At 39.8% G+C, this 13,385-nt stretch overlaps 1 protein-coding gene across 8 annotated transcripts in view; it reads right to left on the bottom strand.

The window, feature by feature from the left end:
• CPEB1 (cytoplasmic polyadenylation element binding protein 1) overlaps nt 1–13,385 on the bottom strand; it is a 101,011-nt gene that overhangs the window by 67,760 nt on the left and 19,866 nt on the right. For 7 of the 8 annotated variants that reach the window (XM_007990246.3, XM_007990244.3, XM_037987781.2 and 4 more), the window contains one exon: nt 11,622–11,796. In XM_007990246.3, the coding sequence (XP_007988437.3) occupies nt 11,622–11,796 (175 nt within the window). Of the gene's footprint in view, nt 1–11,621; nt 11,797–12,796; nt 12,813–13,385 lie in introns of those variants that run through there. The other variant, XM_073013081.1, reaches the window with a different exon arrangement.

Raw genomic sequence — 13,385 nt, forward strand, 5'->3', positions numbered from 1 at the left:
TTTACCAAGAGGGATATTGTATATATTTATGTAAAATATTACTACAGAGCAATTAAAATGTACTGATTTTACTCACAAATAACTATCAATATGTACACATTATAAATATGATACATGGAAAAAAGAAAATGCCAGGAAGATAATGTCATATTCTTTGCATAAAGATTTAAAACATATGACAATTAGGAGGGGGCATGAGGGGTCTTCTTAGTTGCTGATATCATTCTATTTCTTGATTTGAGCTTGAGAGCATGAGTGTATTTGTTTTGTGACAATTTACCCAGTTATATACTTTAATTGTGCATTTTCCTCAGTGTATGTTTTATTTACATAAAAAAGTAAAATGATGTTTATGGACATACACAGAGAAGTATAAAAACATGGATGGTAAGGAAATACACCAACTTCAGGAGAGTTATCTCTAGGAAAATGAGGAAAAGAGTACACTTAAGTGAAAAATTTTTATTTGATTTTTATATTGTCTGAATAAAGGTCTGAATCGAACATATCAAAATCTTAACTTTTGTTAAAGATCAGTGGTAGATACATTATTTTATGTTCCTCTTTTTAAATTTTTTTTTTTTTTTTTTTTTTTTTTTTTTTTGAGATGGAGTTTCACTCTTGTCGTCACCCAGGCTGGAGTGCAGTGGCACGATCTCAGCTCACTGCAACCTCCACCTTCTGGGTTCAAGTGATTCTCCTGCGTCAGCCTCCCAAGTAGCTGGGATTACAGATGCACGGCACCATGCCCGGCTAATTTTTGTATTTTCAGTAGAGACAGGGTTTCACCATGTTGGCCAGGCTGTTTAAAATTTTTAAAAGCAAAAAAACCCTATAAAAGCAAGTATGTGCATTTAAATCCTACCATTCAGAGATAACTAAGTTTGCAAAAGTTAACAGCTTTGAGACCTGACATATAAACTGCATGTATTTAAAGTGCAGAATTTGATATGTTTCAACCTATGTATACATACCCATGAAACCATTACCAAAAATCAAGATAATAAACATATCCATCTTCCCAAAAGCTTATTTCATTATTTGACCTCTTATCCTCAAGTTCTGCCCCAAAAGTTTAATGCCCTTTTGAAATCCTTTTCTACCTACCTCTGAGTCCTCTTGCCCAGGCAACCACCGATCTCCCTGCTGTCACTAGAGGTTAGTTGGCATTTGATAGAAATCTGAGCAAACGGAATTATGTAGTATAGTCTTTTGTCTAGCTTCTTTCGCTGAGCATAATTATCCTGAAATTCATCCATGCTGTAGTAGCATCAATAGTTTATTCCTCTTTACTGCTGAGCAGTACTCCTTTGCATTTGTTTATCCATTCATCTATTGATGGACATCTGGGTTGTTTCCAGGTTTTGGCTATTATATATAAAGAAGCTATAAACATTTGTGTTAAGTTTGTATATGGATAAATGGTGTCACTTCTCTTGAGTGTGACCAATACTACTCAAAACCGTCAACATAATCGAAAATAAGGAAAGTCTGAGAAACTGCCACAGTCTGGAAGAGCCTACATGATGACTAATGTGATATTCTGGATGGGATCCTGGTACAGAAAAAGCACATTAGGTAAAAACTAAGAAAATCCAAATAAAATACAGACTACAGTATCAATATTGCTTCATTAGGTGTGACAAATGCACAATACTAACGTAAGACGTTAGCAAAATAGGGGAAAACTAATTACAGGATATACAGGAATTCTCTGTGCTATCTTTGTAACTTTTCTATTAATTGTTATTAATTATATTAAAGTTATTAATTCTATTAATAACTTGTGTAACTTCTCTGTAACTTTTCTATTAATTGAAAGCTATGCTAAAATGTAAGCTTATTAAAAAAAAAAAAAACTTAAGAGTGAAACCACTGGGTCTTATGATAGGTAAACACTTAACCTTTTAGGAACCTGCCAAATTGTTTTCCAAAAAGTTGTACCATTTTGCATTCCTCAGCAGTTTGACAGTTTCAGTTATTCAACATCCCTGCCAATTCTTGGTAAGGTCAGTCTTCTCAATTTTAGACATTCTAAGAGGCAAAAACACTTTTTGTGTATATTTTGTCAATACATATATTGTATACACATATATACACATGTATATTCTCTCTCATATACACATTGACAAATGCACAATACGTATGTATGTATATGAGAGAGAATATTTTTATATATATTCTTCAAACAAGATCAGCAAAATCAGACTTCCTCGTTCCTACAGGAAACTGGCAGTTGCCTAGATGCAAATCTCTCCATATATCCTCTAAAACTCACAGATAAACAAAAGCAGTAAAACTAACTGACGTCTCAAAACTATAGACTATTTGGGAGACAGGTTACCACAAAACAATTCGCACATGAGAGGGACTCAAATGTCCAAAACCTGAAATACCTACTTCTGGAGCCAACACTAGATAGGGCTGTCACAGCAGCAAACAGAAAATGGCACTAAAAAGCAAACAAACAAAAAACTCCTTTACATTAGTATTAAATACCATCAAAACCTAGAGATAAAGAATGTGCAAGACATCTACAAACACTGAGAAATTATTATTATTATTTTTTTTTTGAGACAGAGTCTCGCTCTGTCGCCCAGGCTGGAGTGCAGTGGCGCAATCTTGGCTCACAGCAAGCTCCGCCTCCAGGGTTCACACCATTCTCCTGCCTTAGCCTCCTGAGTAGCTGGCACTACAGGTGCCCGCCACCATGCCTGGCTAATTTTTTTTTTTTTTTTTTGTATTTTTTTTAGTAGAGACGGGATTTCACTGTGTTAGCCAGGATGGTCTCGATCTCCTGACCTCATGATTCTCCCGCCTCAGCCTCCCAAAGTGCTGGGATTACAGGTGTGAGCCACTGCGCCCAGCCAAAAATTTTTAAAAACCAGATAAGCAAAGGGATATAGCAACTTCTTAAATTAGAAGACTTGTCAACATATCCATGATCCAGAACTTGATTCATAGGTTTAATGCAATCCCAGTCAAAATCCTAGTAGAACTTTGTGTATGTGGGGCAGGGGGTGGAGCTTGGACTGATGAGCTGAATTTATAATTTATATAGAAATGTGAAGATCCAAGAAAAGCCAAGAATCCAAAAAGACAAAGTTGAAGGGCTTCACTACCAACTATCAAAGCCTATTATAAAGCTACAATAATTAAGACAAGGACAGATAAATAGACCAATGGAAGAGAAGACAGTATCCAGAAACTGATCTGTACATATACTATGGAGGCCTGATTTATGAGAAAGGCGACATGGCAATACAATTTAGAAGAAATTTCTTCCACCAAAATAATGCTGAGTCAACTGGTTATCCACACAGAACAAAATAAATCTTCCCCCTCTAGCTTACACCATGTACAAAACAAAATTCCAGATGGGTTGCAAATCTAAGTGTGAAAGGTAAAACAACTTTTGAAAAGAAACATATACTCCTTTCATGACCTCGCAATAGGCAAATATTTCTTAAACAGGCCACAAGCATTAAGCACAATGGAATAAAGTCATTAAGTTATACTTCATTATAATTTAAGTTTTCTGTTATTCAAAAGACACCAATTAAGAGTACAAAGGCAAACCACAGACTCGAAGAAAATAATTGTAATACATATTTCAGAGACAGAACTCATATGTGGCCTATATAAAGAACTGCTACAAGTAAACAACAAAAAGGTAGATAACCCTAAGAAAAATGAGTATAAGGCATGAAGAGACACTTCAAGAAAAAGGATATCCAAAGGCCAATAAACATTCAAATGTGTTCAACTTCATTAGTCACCAAGGAAACGAACATTAAAACCACAACAGATACTGCTACATATTCTCCAAAATGGCTAAAATGAAAGACAATGCAATTATTGATGAGGATATGAAACAACCCAAAACAATGTACACTACTAGAAGTGCAAACTGGTATAACCACTGAGAAAAACTGGCAGCATCTCAAAGATAAACATATGTATACCCTCTCCTAAGGAAGATAATCAAGAGAAATTAATTCACCAAAAGATAATAGCAGCACTACTCACAATGGCCCCAAACTGGAAACAACTCAAATGCCTATTAACAGTATAACGAATAATCATTGGTACATTCATACAATGAAATACTGTAAAGCAACGGAAATGAATGATCCACAACCAGTTGCAATATGGATGAAACTCACAGCTAAAGAGTACATACCTGGGCCGGCACGGTGGCTCATGCCTGTAATCCCAGCACTTTGGGAGGCTGAGGCGGGATGATCACGAGGTCAGGAGTTTGAGAACAGCCTGGACAATATGGTGAATATAATATGACCAATATGTCTCTACTATGTCTCTACTAAAAATACAAAAATTAGCCAGGCATGATGGCGCTCGACTGTAGTGCTAGCTACTCGGGAGGCTGAGGCAGAAGAATCCCTTGAACCCGGGAAGTGGAGGATACAGGGAGCCAAGGTCACGCCACTGCACTGCAGCCTGGGTGACAGAGCGAGACTCTGTCTAAAAAAAAAAAAAGTACAAATCTGTGATTCCATTTATGTAAATTCAAAATCAGGCAAAATTGAACTATGCAATTAAAAGTCAGCATGAACTGGGTGTAGTGGCTCACAACTATAATCCCAACACTCTGGGAAGCCAAGGCAAGGAACTTGCTTGAGCCCAAGAGTTCGAGACCAGACTGGTCAACACAGCAAGATCCTGTCTCTACAAAAACTTAAAAAAAAAAATTAGTTGGGCATGGTGGTGCATGCTTGCAGTCCCAGCTACTCAGAAGGCTGAGGCAAGAGGATCACTTGAGCCCAGGAGTTCAAGGCTGCAGTGCAGTGAGCTATGATTGTGCTGCAGCCTGGGTGAGACAGAGTGATACCCCATCTCAGAAAAAAAGTTAGCAGAACAATTGCCCTTTGTAAATTAAAGACTGAAAGGATTGCAAGGGGAATTTTAGTGTATTCTTAATTTTTGCCTCTACATGTGAGGAGTCATACAAGATGTGTTCAGTGTATAAAAATTCAGTGAACAGGCCGGGCTCGGTGGCTCAAGCCTGTAATCCCAGCACTTTGGGAGGCCGAGACGGGCGGATCACGAGGTCAAGAGATCGAGACCATCCTGGATAATACGGTGAAACCCCGTCTCTACTAAAAAATACAAAAAAAACCTAGCCGGGCAAGGTGGCGGGTGCCTGTAGTCCCAGCTACTTGGGAGGCTGAGGCTGGAGAATGGCGTAAGCCCGGGAGGCGGAGCTTGCAGTGAGCTGAGATCCAGCCACTGCACTCCAGCCTGGGCTACAGAGCGAGACTCCGTCTCAAAAAAATAAAAAAATAAATAAATAAATAAATAAAATTCAGTGAACAAGTACACTTGTACTTTTCTGTAAGTTAACTTCAATAACACAAGTTAAATCGTTATCACTTAACTGTTACAGCCACATAGTAAGGTTTCACAAAAGTTTATTTTGTGGGAAACAAGACTTCATGAGAGTAATTTCAATCATTTCCTGCAAGCTGGGACTGAATGTATTAAACTTTGTTTTGGAATAGCTTTTCAGACAATTTAGTGATGTACAGTTTATGATCCAGTACAATAAGCAGTGAAACCGTCTCAGTCAAAAATTCAACATTAGTCATGTCAGTAATCCCAGCAACTTGGGAGGCTGAGACTGGAGGATTGCTTGAGGCCAGGAGTCTGAGACTAGCCTGGGCAACATAGTGAGGCCATGTTTCTTTAAAAAAAAAAAAAAAATCAATCCAGGGCGGGTGCGGTGTCCCAGCACTTTGGGAGGCCAAGGCGGGCAGATCACCTGAGGCCAGGAGTTCAAGACCAGCCTGACCAACATGGAGAAACCCTGTCTCTACTAAAAATACAAAATTAGACGGGCATGGTGGCGCACGCCTGTAATACTAGCTACTCAAGAGCCTGAGGCAGGAGAATCACTTGAACCCGGGCAGAGGTTGCAGTGAGCCAAGATCCCGCCATTGCACTCCAGCCTGGGCAACAAGAGCCAAACTCAGTCTCAAAAAAAAAAAAAAAAATCCAACATCGGGCTACGACTATACAATTCTTTGGTCCTACATTAAAAGTCAGCAATCTATTTAGGTCTGGGAGCTGGTTACATGGTTGTGTTCATTTTGGGAAAGTTGGAGCTCTTCACCTATGATACAGCATGTACTTTCCTGTATGTATATTATATTTCCGTTTTTAAAAACTATTAAATCAACATATCAGTCCTAAACCTTACTTAGGACTGCTTTGACTAATCAATTCCTTTCTAAACCTCCAAGCTATTTTAACTGGTTATTGAGAAATGGCATCTCGGTGAGTTAATATGAAACTGTTCCTCCAATCATTGCCTCCAGCCTAAATATTGTCTCCCTACCTATATAACAGTTAAGATGTCCCTTAATGATGTTTCACCACTTTTCACATCTTTACAGACACTGTTAGTAAAAACTCGACGCATTAATGCTTAAATCACATGTCCATTTGCAGCCCATTTTCTCCATTCCTCAGATTCCAAAAGGTCTATGGCTTAAAGGACTAGGGAATGTGGAGAGGGCCCTCTAGATGGCAGACATCCCTCTCATCTCCACTGGACAGTTGTTGGGGTAGGAAATCCAGCTCGGCCTTACCTTTCAGCCCCACCCTAGCTCCCACCACCCACCATGCAACAAGGGCCTTCTTGGTGGGGTACCAGCCCAAAAGCTCAGGCCTTTGCAAAACCCTCTTAAACCACAGCAAATCACAACTTTCTTGTATACAAACAGAGAATTCAGATGCTCCAGCTACTCTCTTTCCCCACCCCACCACATCTCTCTCCAGAGTCTCACTCTATTACCCAGGCTGGAGTGCAGTGGTGCGACCTTGGCTCACTGCAACCTCCAACTCCCAGGTTCAAGAAATTCTCCTGCCTCAGCCTCCCGCACTATAGGCACACACCATCATGCCCAGTTAATCTTTGTATTTTTAGTAGAGACAAAGTTTCACCATGTTGGTCAGGCTAGTCTCGAACTCCTGACCTCAAGTGATCTGCCCGCCTCCCAAAGTGCTGGGATTACAGGCATGAGTCCTGCACCCAGCCCACATCTCTTAATTTCTCATTAATCTCTATTCAGTCAGGGACAGACAGCAAGTCAGTTGTCCAACCAGGGGTTCAACCTTGTCTTCTTTCTTGGAAGCATCCTCCGTCTACACAAGTATTTCTCTTGGAAGACCCTCTTGCTTGGCTTGAACAACAAAGCCACATCCTATCCCACCCTCCTCCACAGACGGGAGGGAATCACTTCAAATGCTACCCCCTCCTTATGTGATCCTCTTTATAGGCCAGGGAAGGGTTGAGCTAATGTTTGTGGTAGGAGGGACAGCTCTGTGACCTTTTGGTAAGCCCTGGCAGGAGGTATCTGGTCCCACCTCTTAGGGATTCTCATTACACCACAGCTCACTTAACAGCTCTTTATTCTCAGCTTTGGGCCCTAATGGCCAATTCTGGGGCAATAGAAAAAAAAAATAATCTACTCAACCTACAGTTAAGACTAAAGTAATTTTAATTCTCTTCAAAGCCTATTTCAAATGCTGCTTTGACCAGAAGTGTTTCTTAGTTCTCAACTAAACCAATCTCTCCCTGACCCTATCACAGCACTTTTCCAATGATGTTTTACCAACTGGGTTATGCATGTAACTAGCAATGTGAAACACTGTGTTAGGATATACGCCATTTGAAAATTTATTATAAAATGTTTGTTTTAGAAGAACTAGTGGGGAAAAGTATACAGAAAAAAATTACCCAGCCAGGTGCAGTGGCTCATCTCTGTAATCCCAGAAGTTTGGAAGGCCAAGGCAGGTGGATCACTTGAGGTCAGGAGTTCAAGACCAGCCTGGCCAATGTGGTGAAACCCCATCTCTACTAATACAAAAATTAGCCAGGCATGGTGGCGCACACCTGTAATCCCAGTTACTCAGGAGACCGAGGCAGAAGAATCACTTGGACCCAGGAGTCCGAGGTTGCAGTGAGCCGAGATCACGCCACTGCACTCCAGCCTGGACAACAGAGCGGGATTCCGTCTCAGGAAAAAAAAAATTACCCATAATTTTTTTCTGTATTACCCATCTTCACTGTCACATTTATACAATTTCAGGGTTTTTCTATGCATATATACTTAAGGTCATTCTTTTTACACTTTGCTTTTATACATTTTGCTTTTTTACACCTGTCTTACACTTTGTTTTTTTCATTTCAGACACTGTAGTTATCTTTCTTTGCCATTAAGTAGTCTTCTACAAACATTATATTTTATGGTACAGGATACTCCATGATACAACTTTCCTAACATTTACTTAACATTCTGTTACCAAATTGTCCCTAGTTAATGCTGTCCATAAACAATCTTAGGTTTTCATAATTCTGATTATTTCCTTCAAGTAACAAAATTACTTTTGATCAGAAGCTACAAGATTGGATTATTTCTTAAGGTTCTTCATAGAAAAATATATATCCTAGTTTACTTCCTCATTAACCACAAGGTTGGTATTTTTGCTGGTGAACACAGGAAAAATGCTCTCTACTGTAGGCCAAGCATCCTTGTTTCACCACTCGAGAACACAGGCCCACAGCCCTGAGCTGAATCACAAGTGGAAAGCAGAGAGTTGACCACACAAGGGAGGGGCTAGGTATATGTGAAGGGCTCAAAAACATCAGCTATCTCTGACAGAAACCTTTCCTACAATTCCTTGAGTTTCCTTAAATCTGCAGTGTTGTCTTAACATCTGACTCCCATAAGACACCTGTGAGTCAGGTTGAACAGGTACCATTCTGTCCTACAGCTGAGAAAATTGACCTTTTATCTCACTGCCCAGGATCAAGCTTAGAACCCAGGTTTCCCAATTTCCTCAAGATCTTCCTCCTGTTTCCCTTAGAAGGTTCTAAGGAAGCTGAAAAGGAGTTGAAGAGCCCGAGAAGTCTGTAACTTGTACTTCAGCTACTGACCCTGGGCAGAGTATAATGGTAACAACACCCTCACCAGACCCTGGCATCTTACCAGTGAAGTCACTGGGCTCCCTGGACAGTTGCAAACATACACTCCTGAAAGCTCCTCTCCCATCAATCATGGGTCCTTTCCCTTAGGTCCAACACCTAGTATTAGCTGAAAAATATTTTTCTGTAAACTAGAAAAGTTTCCAGCATCTCTGAAACAACCCAGTGAGGTTTAAGCCATTGTTGAATCGTTGAGTGTCATGCTTTTATTTTTTGGCGGAGGTGGGCAGGGGTCCTGTTCTGTCACCCAGGCTGTATAGTACAGTGGCACAACCACGGTTCACTGCAGCCTCGACATCCCAGACTCAAGTGATCTTCCCACCTCATTCTCCAAGTAGCTGCAACTAGGTGCACACACCACATTCCGCTAATTTTTCTATTTTTTTTGTAGACAGGGTTTCACCATGTTGCCCAGGTTGGTCTCGAACTCCTGGCTTCAAGTGATCCACCTCTCCAGCCTCAATTACAGGTTTAAGTCACCATGCCTGGCCTGTCATTCTTACTGGGACACAATACATGCAATTTTCTCAAAGGAGAAAAAGAGATCATGTAGTAGAACTAAGAAAGATGACTCCCTGAGCTTTTAACTCAGCATAACCCTAAAAGAGAACTGGGTTAGCTCATGACTTATATTTTTTTTTGTAGAAGTCAGAAGAGACAAAAACTACCCTAACCCCCAAGTATGCCCTTCTCTCATTTGCCTTCCTGTATGACAAAAGCAAATGCTACAAGTTACTCTCTTCCTTAATAAGCCTCTCCCTCAAACATTAAGCTACTTAATGCTCACATAACTCCTACATTTTTGTGGGAATTATTTCTAAGGCCAAGCTAAAAAATAAATAAAAGAATTTACAACTAAAAACAGTAGTTGTCCTTTGGTGTATGTAGGGAATTGGTTCCGGGACCCCTACAGTATACTAAAATCCACACATACTCAAGTCTCACAGTTGGTTCTGAGGAACCCACCTATACCAGAAAAGTCAGCCCTCCATATATGTAGGTTTTACATCCCTTGAATATCACATTTTCCAGCTTTGGTTGAAAAACATCTGCATATAAGTGGACCTGCACAGTTCAAAGTAGTGTAGCTCAAGGGTCGACTGTAATTATCAGTCCTTGGTTTGAGAATCCCCATTGTTGCTAATTGTTTTCAAGGTCCATTTTTAAAAATTAAAAATATATTCTTTCATCTAAAATAACTCAAACAGGCCAGGCACAGTGGCTCACACCTGTAATCCCAGCACTTTGGGAGGCCGAGGTGGGTGGATCACCTGAAGTCAGGAGTTTGAGACCAGCCTGCCCAACAGGGTGAAACCCCATCTCTACTAAAAATACAAAAAATTAGCCAGGTGTGGTGGCGGGTGCCTGTAATCCCAGCTATTTGGGAGGCTGAGGCAGGAGAATTGCTTGAACCCAGGAGGCGGAGGTTACAGTGAGCTGAGATTGCACCACTGCATTCCAGCCTGGGCGACAGAGCGAGACTCTGCCTCGAAAGAAAAGAAAGAAAAGAAAGAGAAAAAATATATAAAATAAAGGCCAGGCGCAGTGGCTCATGCCTATAATCCCAGCATTTTGGTAGGCCACGGCAGGCAGATCACAAGGTCAGGAGATCGAGACCATCCTGGCCAACATGGTGAAACCCCATCTCTACTAAATATACAAAAATTAGCTGGGCATGGTGGTGTGTGCCTGTAATCCCAGCTACTAGGGAGGCTGAGGCAGGATAACCACTTGAACCAGGGAGTCAGTGGTTGCAGTGAGCCAAGATCACACCACTGCACTCCAGCCTGGGGACAGAGCGAGACACTGTCTCAAAAAAAAAAAAAAAGGAAAAGAAAATACGAAAACAAAATAAATAACTCAAACCAAAAACACTTCAACATTCTTATAACAAAATAAATAACTCAAACCAAAAACACTTCAACATTCTTATAATGGATTGCAACTCCCACAAAATGAAACACCGTTAGGACATCCACACCTCTTGGAAAGAGTCAACTTCAGAAGATGCTGCCCTCTATCTCCACTATTCCTTGAAGTATCCAGTAGATCATAGAAACTAAATGCATGCTGACTCATGTTTAAAAGCTGTTAAAACATTCGAGAGCTACACTGTCCAATGCAGTAGCCACTAAACACCTGAAATGTCCATGCTGAGATAAGCTTGTAAGATCCACACTGGATTTTGAAGTCATAGTACTAACAATAAAAAATCTCATTGTTTTTATATTAAATGTTGTCATATTATCATATATTGGGTTAAATAAAATATTAATTTCATCTGTATCTTAATTTTAACATGGCTACCAGAAAATCTGTAGCATATGTAATTCACATTATATCTCTTTATATAAATACTCGTGTTATCTGTGACCTGTTCTTTTTTCCCCAACCTTTCTATGTATCATAAAGTAGGTTTACACATCCTAATTAAAGGTAGTCTTCACCCAAAGAGGGATTCAATCCATAAACTAAACCACAAAAAGGCAAGTGTTGCTGGCAACTCAACATTGTTCTTCACAAGCTTTCCGAGGAAGACCTCTTACATGCACTACCTAGAAGCAGATCTGTACAGATGCCTACCACGTTCAAGTTTTCAAATCTAAATCACCTGGCAAATGATCATGAATTCCTCGGTTTATAGGTGTAGTGCAGACTCCACTGAAATCCAGAGAATTATCCAATATGGCATTTATCCTTCGAAAGATATTGGCATTGCTACACGTGGAGAGAGCAGGTGCTTCCTGGTTGTCCCAGCAATCTTTTATCCTTCCTGCTTCTTCTTCCTAGACATAGAAAAAAAAAAGATATTTAGGTTTTCTACACTTCTCTGTGACCCCTTCTTTCCACACTATGAATTAGATAAAGTAGGAAGGACTTAAGCATCTTCTTTATATATTAAAAAACTTAATGAGTGTTTACTATGAGCTAAGTACTTGGAACTGTAAGAAAAAAATACCAAAATATTCTTGGCCAATTCTTGGAAAAGTTTCCACAAAGGATATTATTAAGGAAAAGAATCAACCACCAGGATTTAAGGCAAGAAGGGGCAGGCTAACCCTACTAGTTTTCTACAAATATAGTCAGGTTTATGATTAGGATTGCCTTTATCTATAAAGCTGCTAACCTCTGGACCTTAAGGGAAAATAAAACACCAGCTGCCAGTCTTTCGTTGTACAACAAGAAGGTCTAGACAACAAGAACCCTTTTTCTGAATTGGTTCAATTGATATTTTGTTCCTAGAGTCAGAAATTACCTTGCCAGTAAAGGACTTTTTTATATAATAAAACACTTAATGAGTGTTTATGATAAGCAAGGTACTCAGAAGTTCTTTAAATACTGGACAATGCCCCTGGCTACCCAGAATGCCATAAATTCAACAACAAAGAGGTATACATGCCCCCAAATACAACATCTCTAAGTCAGCCTCCAGATCAAGGGGTCATAAGGACCTTTAAGGCTCATTACACATGCTACTCTATGGAAAGGATTGTTAATGCGTGGAAGAGAATCCCAACAGAGAGAATGTCATGAAAGTCTGGAAGGATTACACCAGTGACAATGCCATCACTGTTACAGAAAAATCCATGAAAGCCATCATGCCCAAAACAATAAATTCCTGCTAAAGAAAACTGTTTCCAGACGTTGTACATGACTTCACAGGATTTACCACAGAGCCAATACAGGAAATCATGAAAGAGACTGTAGATATGACAAAAAAGGTTGGGAGTGAAGGTTTCCAAGACATAGATCTTGGAGAAATCCAAGAGTTAACAGACACCATACCAGACGAATTAGCAGAAGACAATTTGATAGAGATGAGTGCTCCAAACCAGTACCAGACAAGGAAGACGATGTTGAAGTAGCAATGCCAGAAAACAAATTGATATTAGATGATCTGGCAAAGGGTTCCGATTATTCAAGACTGCTTTTGACTTCTTTTACAATATGGACCCTTCTATTATACAGGCACTGAAACTAATGCAAACAGTGGAAGAAGGATTGGTACCACATAGAAACATTTTTACAGAAATGAAAAAGCAAAAAGTCAGACAAATTATTTCTGTAAAGTTACACTGACTGTGCCTGCTTCTCCCCATCCCCTCCACATCCTTCCACCTCTGCCACCCCTGAGACAGCAAGACCAATCAATCCCCCCCTTCCTCAGCCTGCTCAATGTGAAGATGGCAAATATGAAGATCTTTATGATCCACTTCCACTTAATGAACAGTAAATATATTTTCTCTTATGATTTTCTAATAATATTTTTTCTCTAGCTTACTTTATTGTAAGAATACAGTATATAATACATGTAACATATAAAATATGCGATCAACTGTTTATGTTATTGGTAAGGCCAATAACTGGTAAGACC

This window comes from Chlorocebus sabaeus, chromosome 29 (assembly GCF_047675955.1).
Source record: "Chlorocebus sabaeus isolate Y175 chromosome 29, mChlSab1.0.hap1, whole genome shotgun sequence".
NCBI classification, from domain to species: domain Eukaryota; kingdom Metazoa; phylum Chordata; class Mammalia; order Primates; family Cercopithecidae; genus Chlorocebus; species Chlorocebus sabaeus.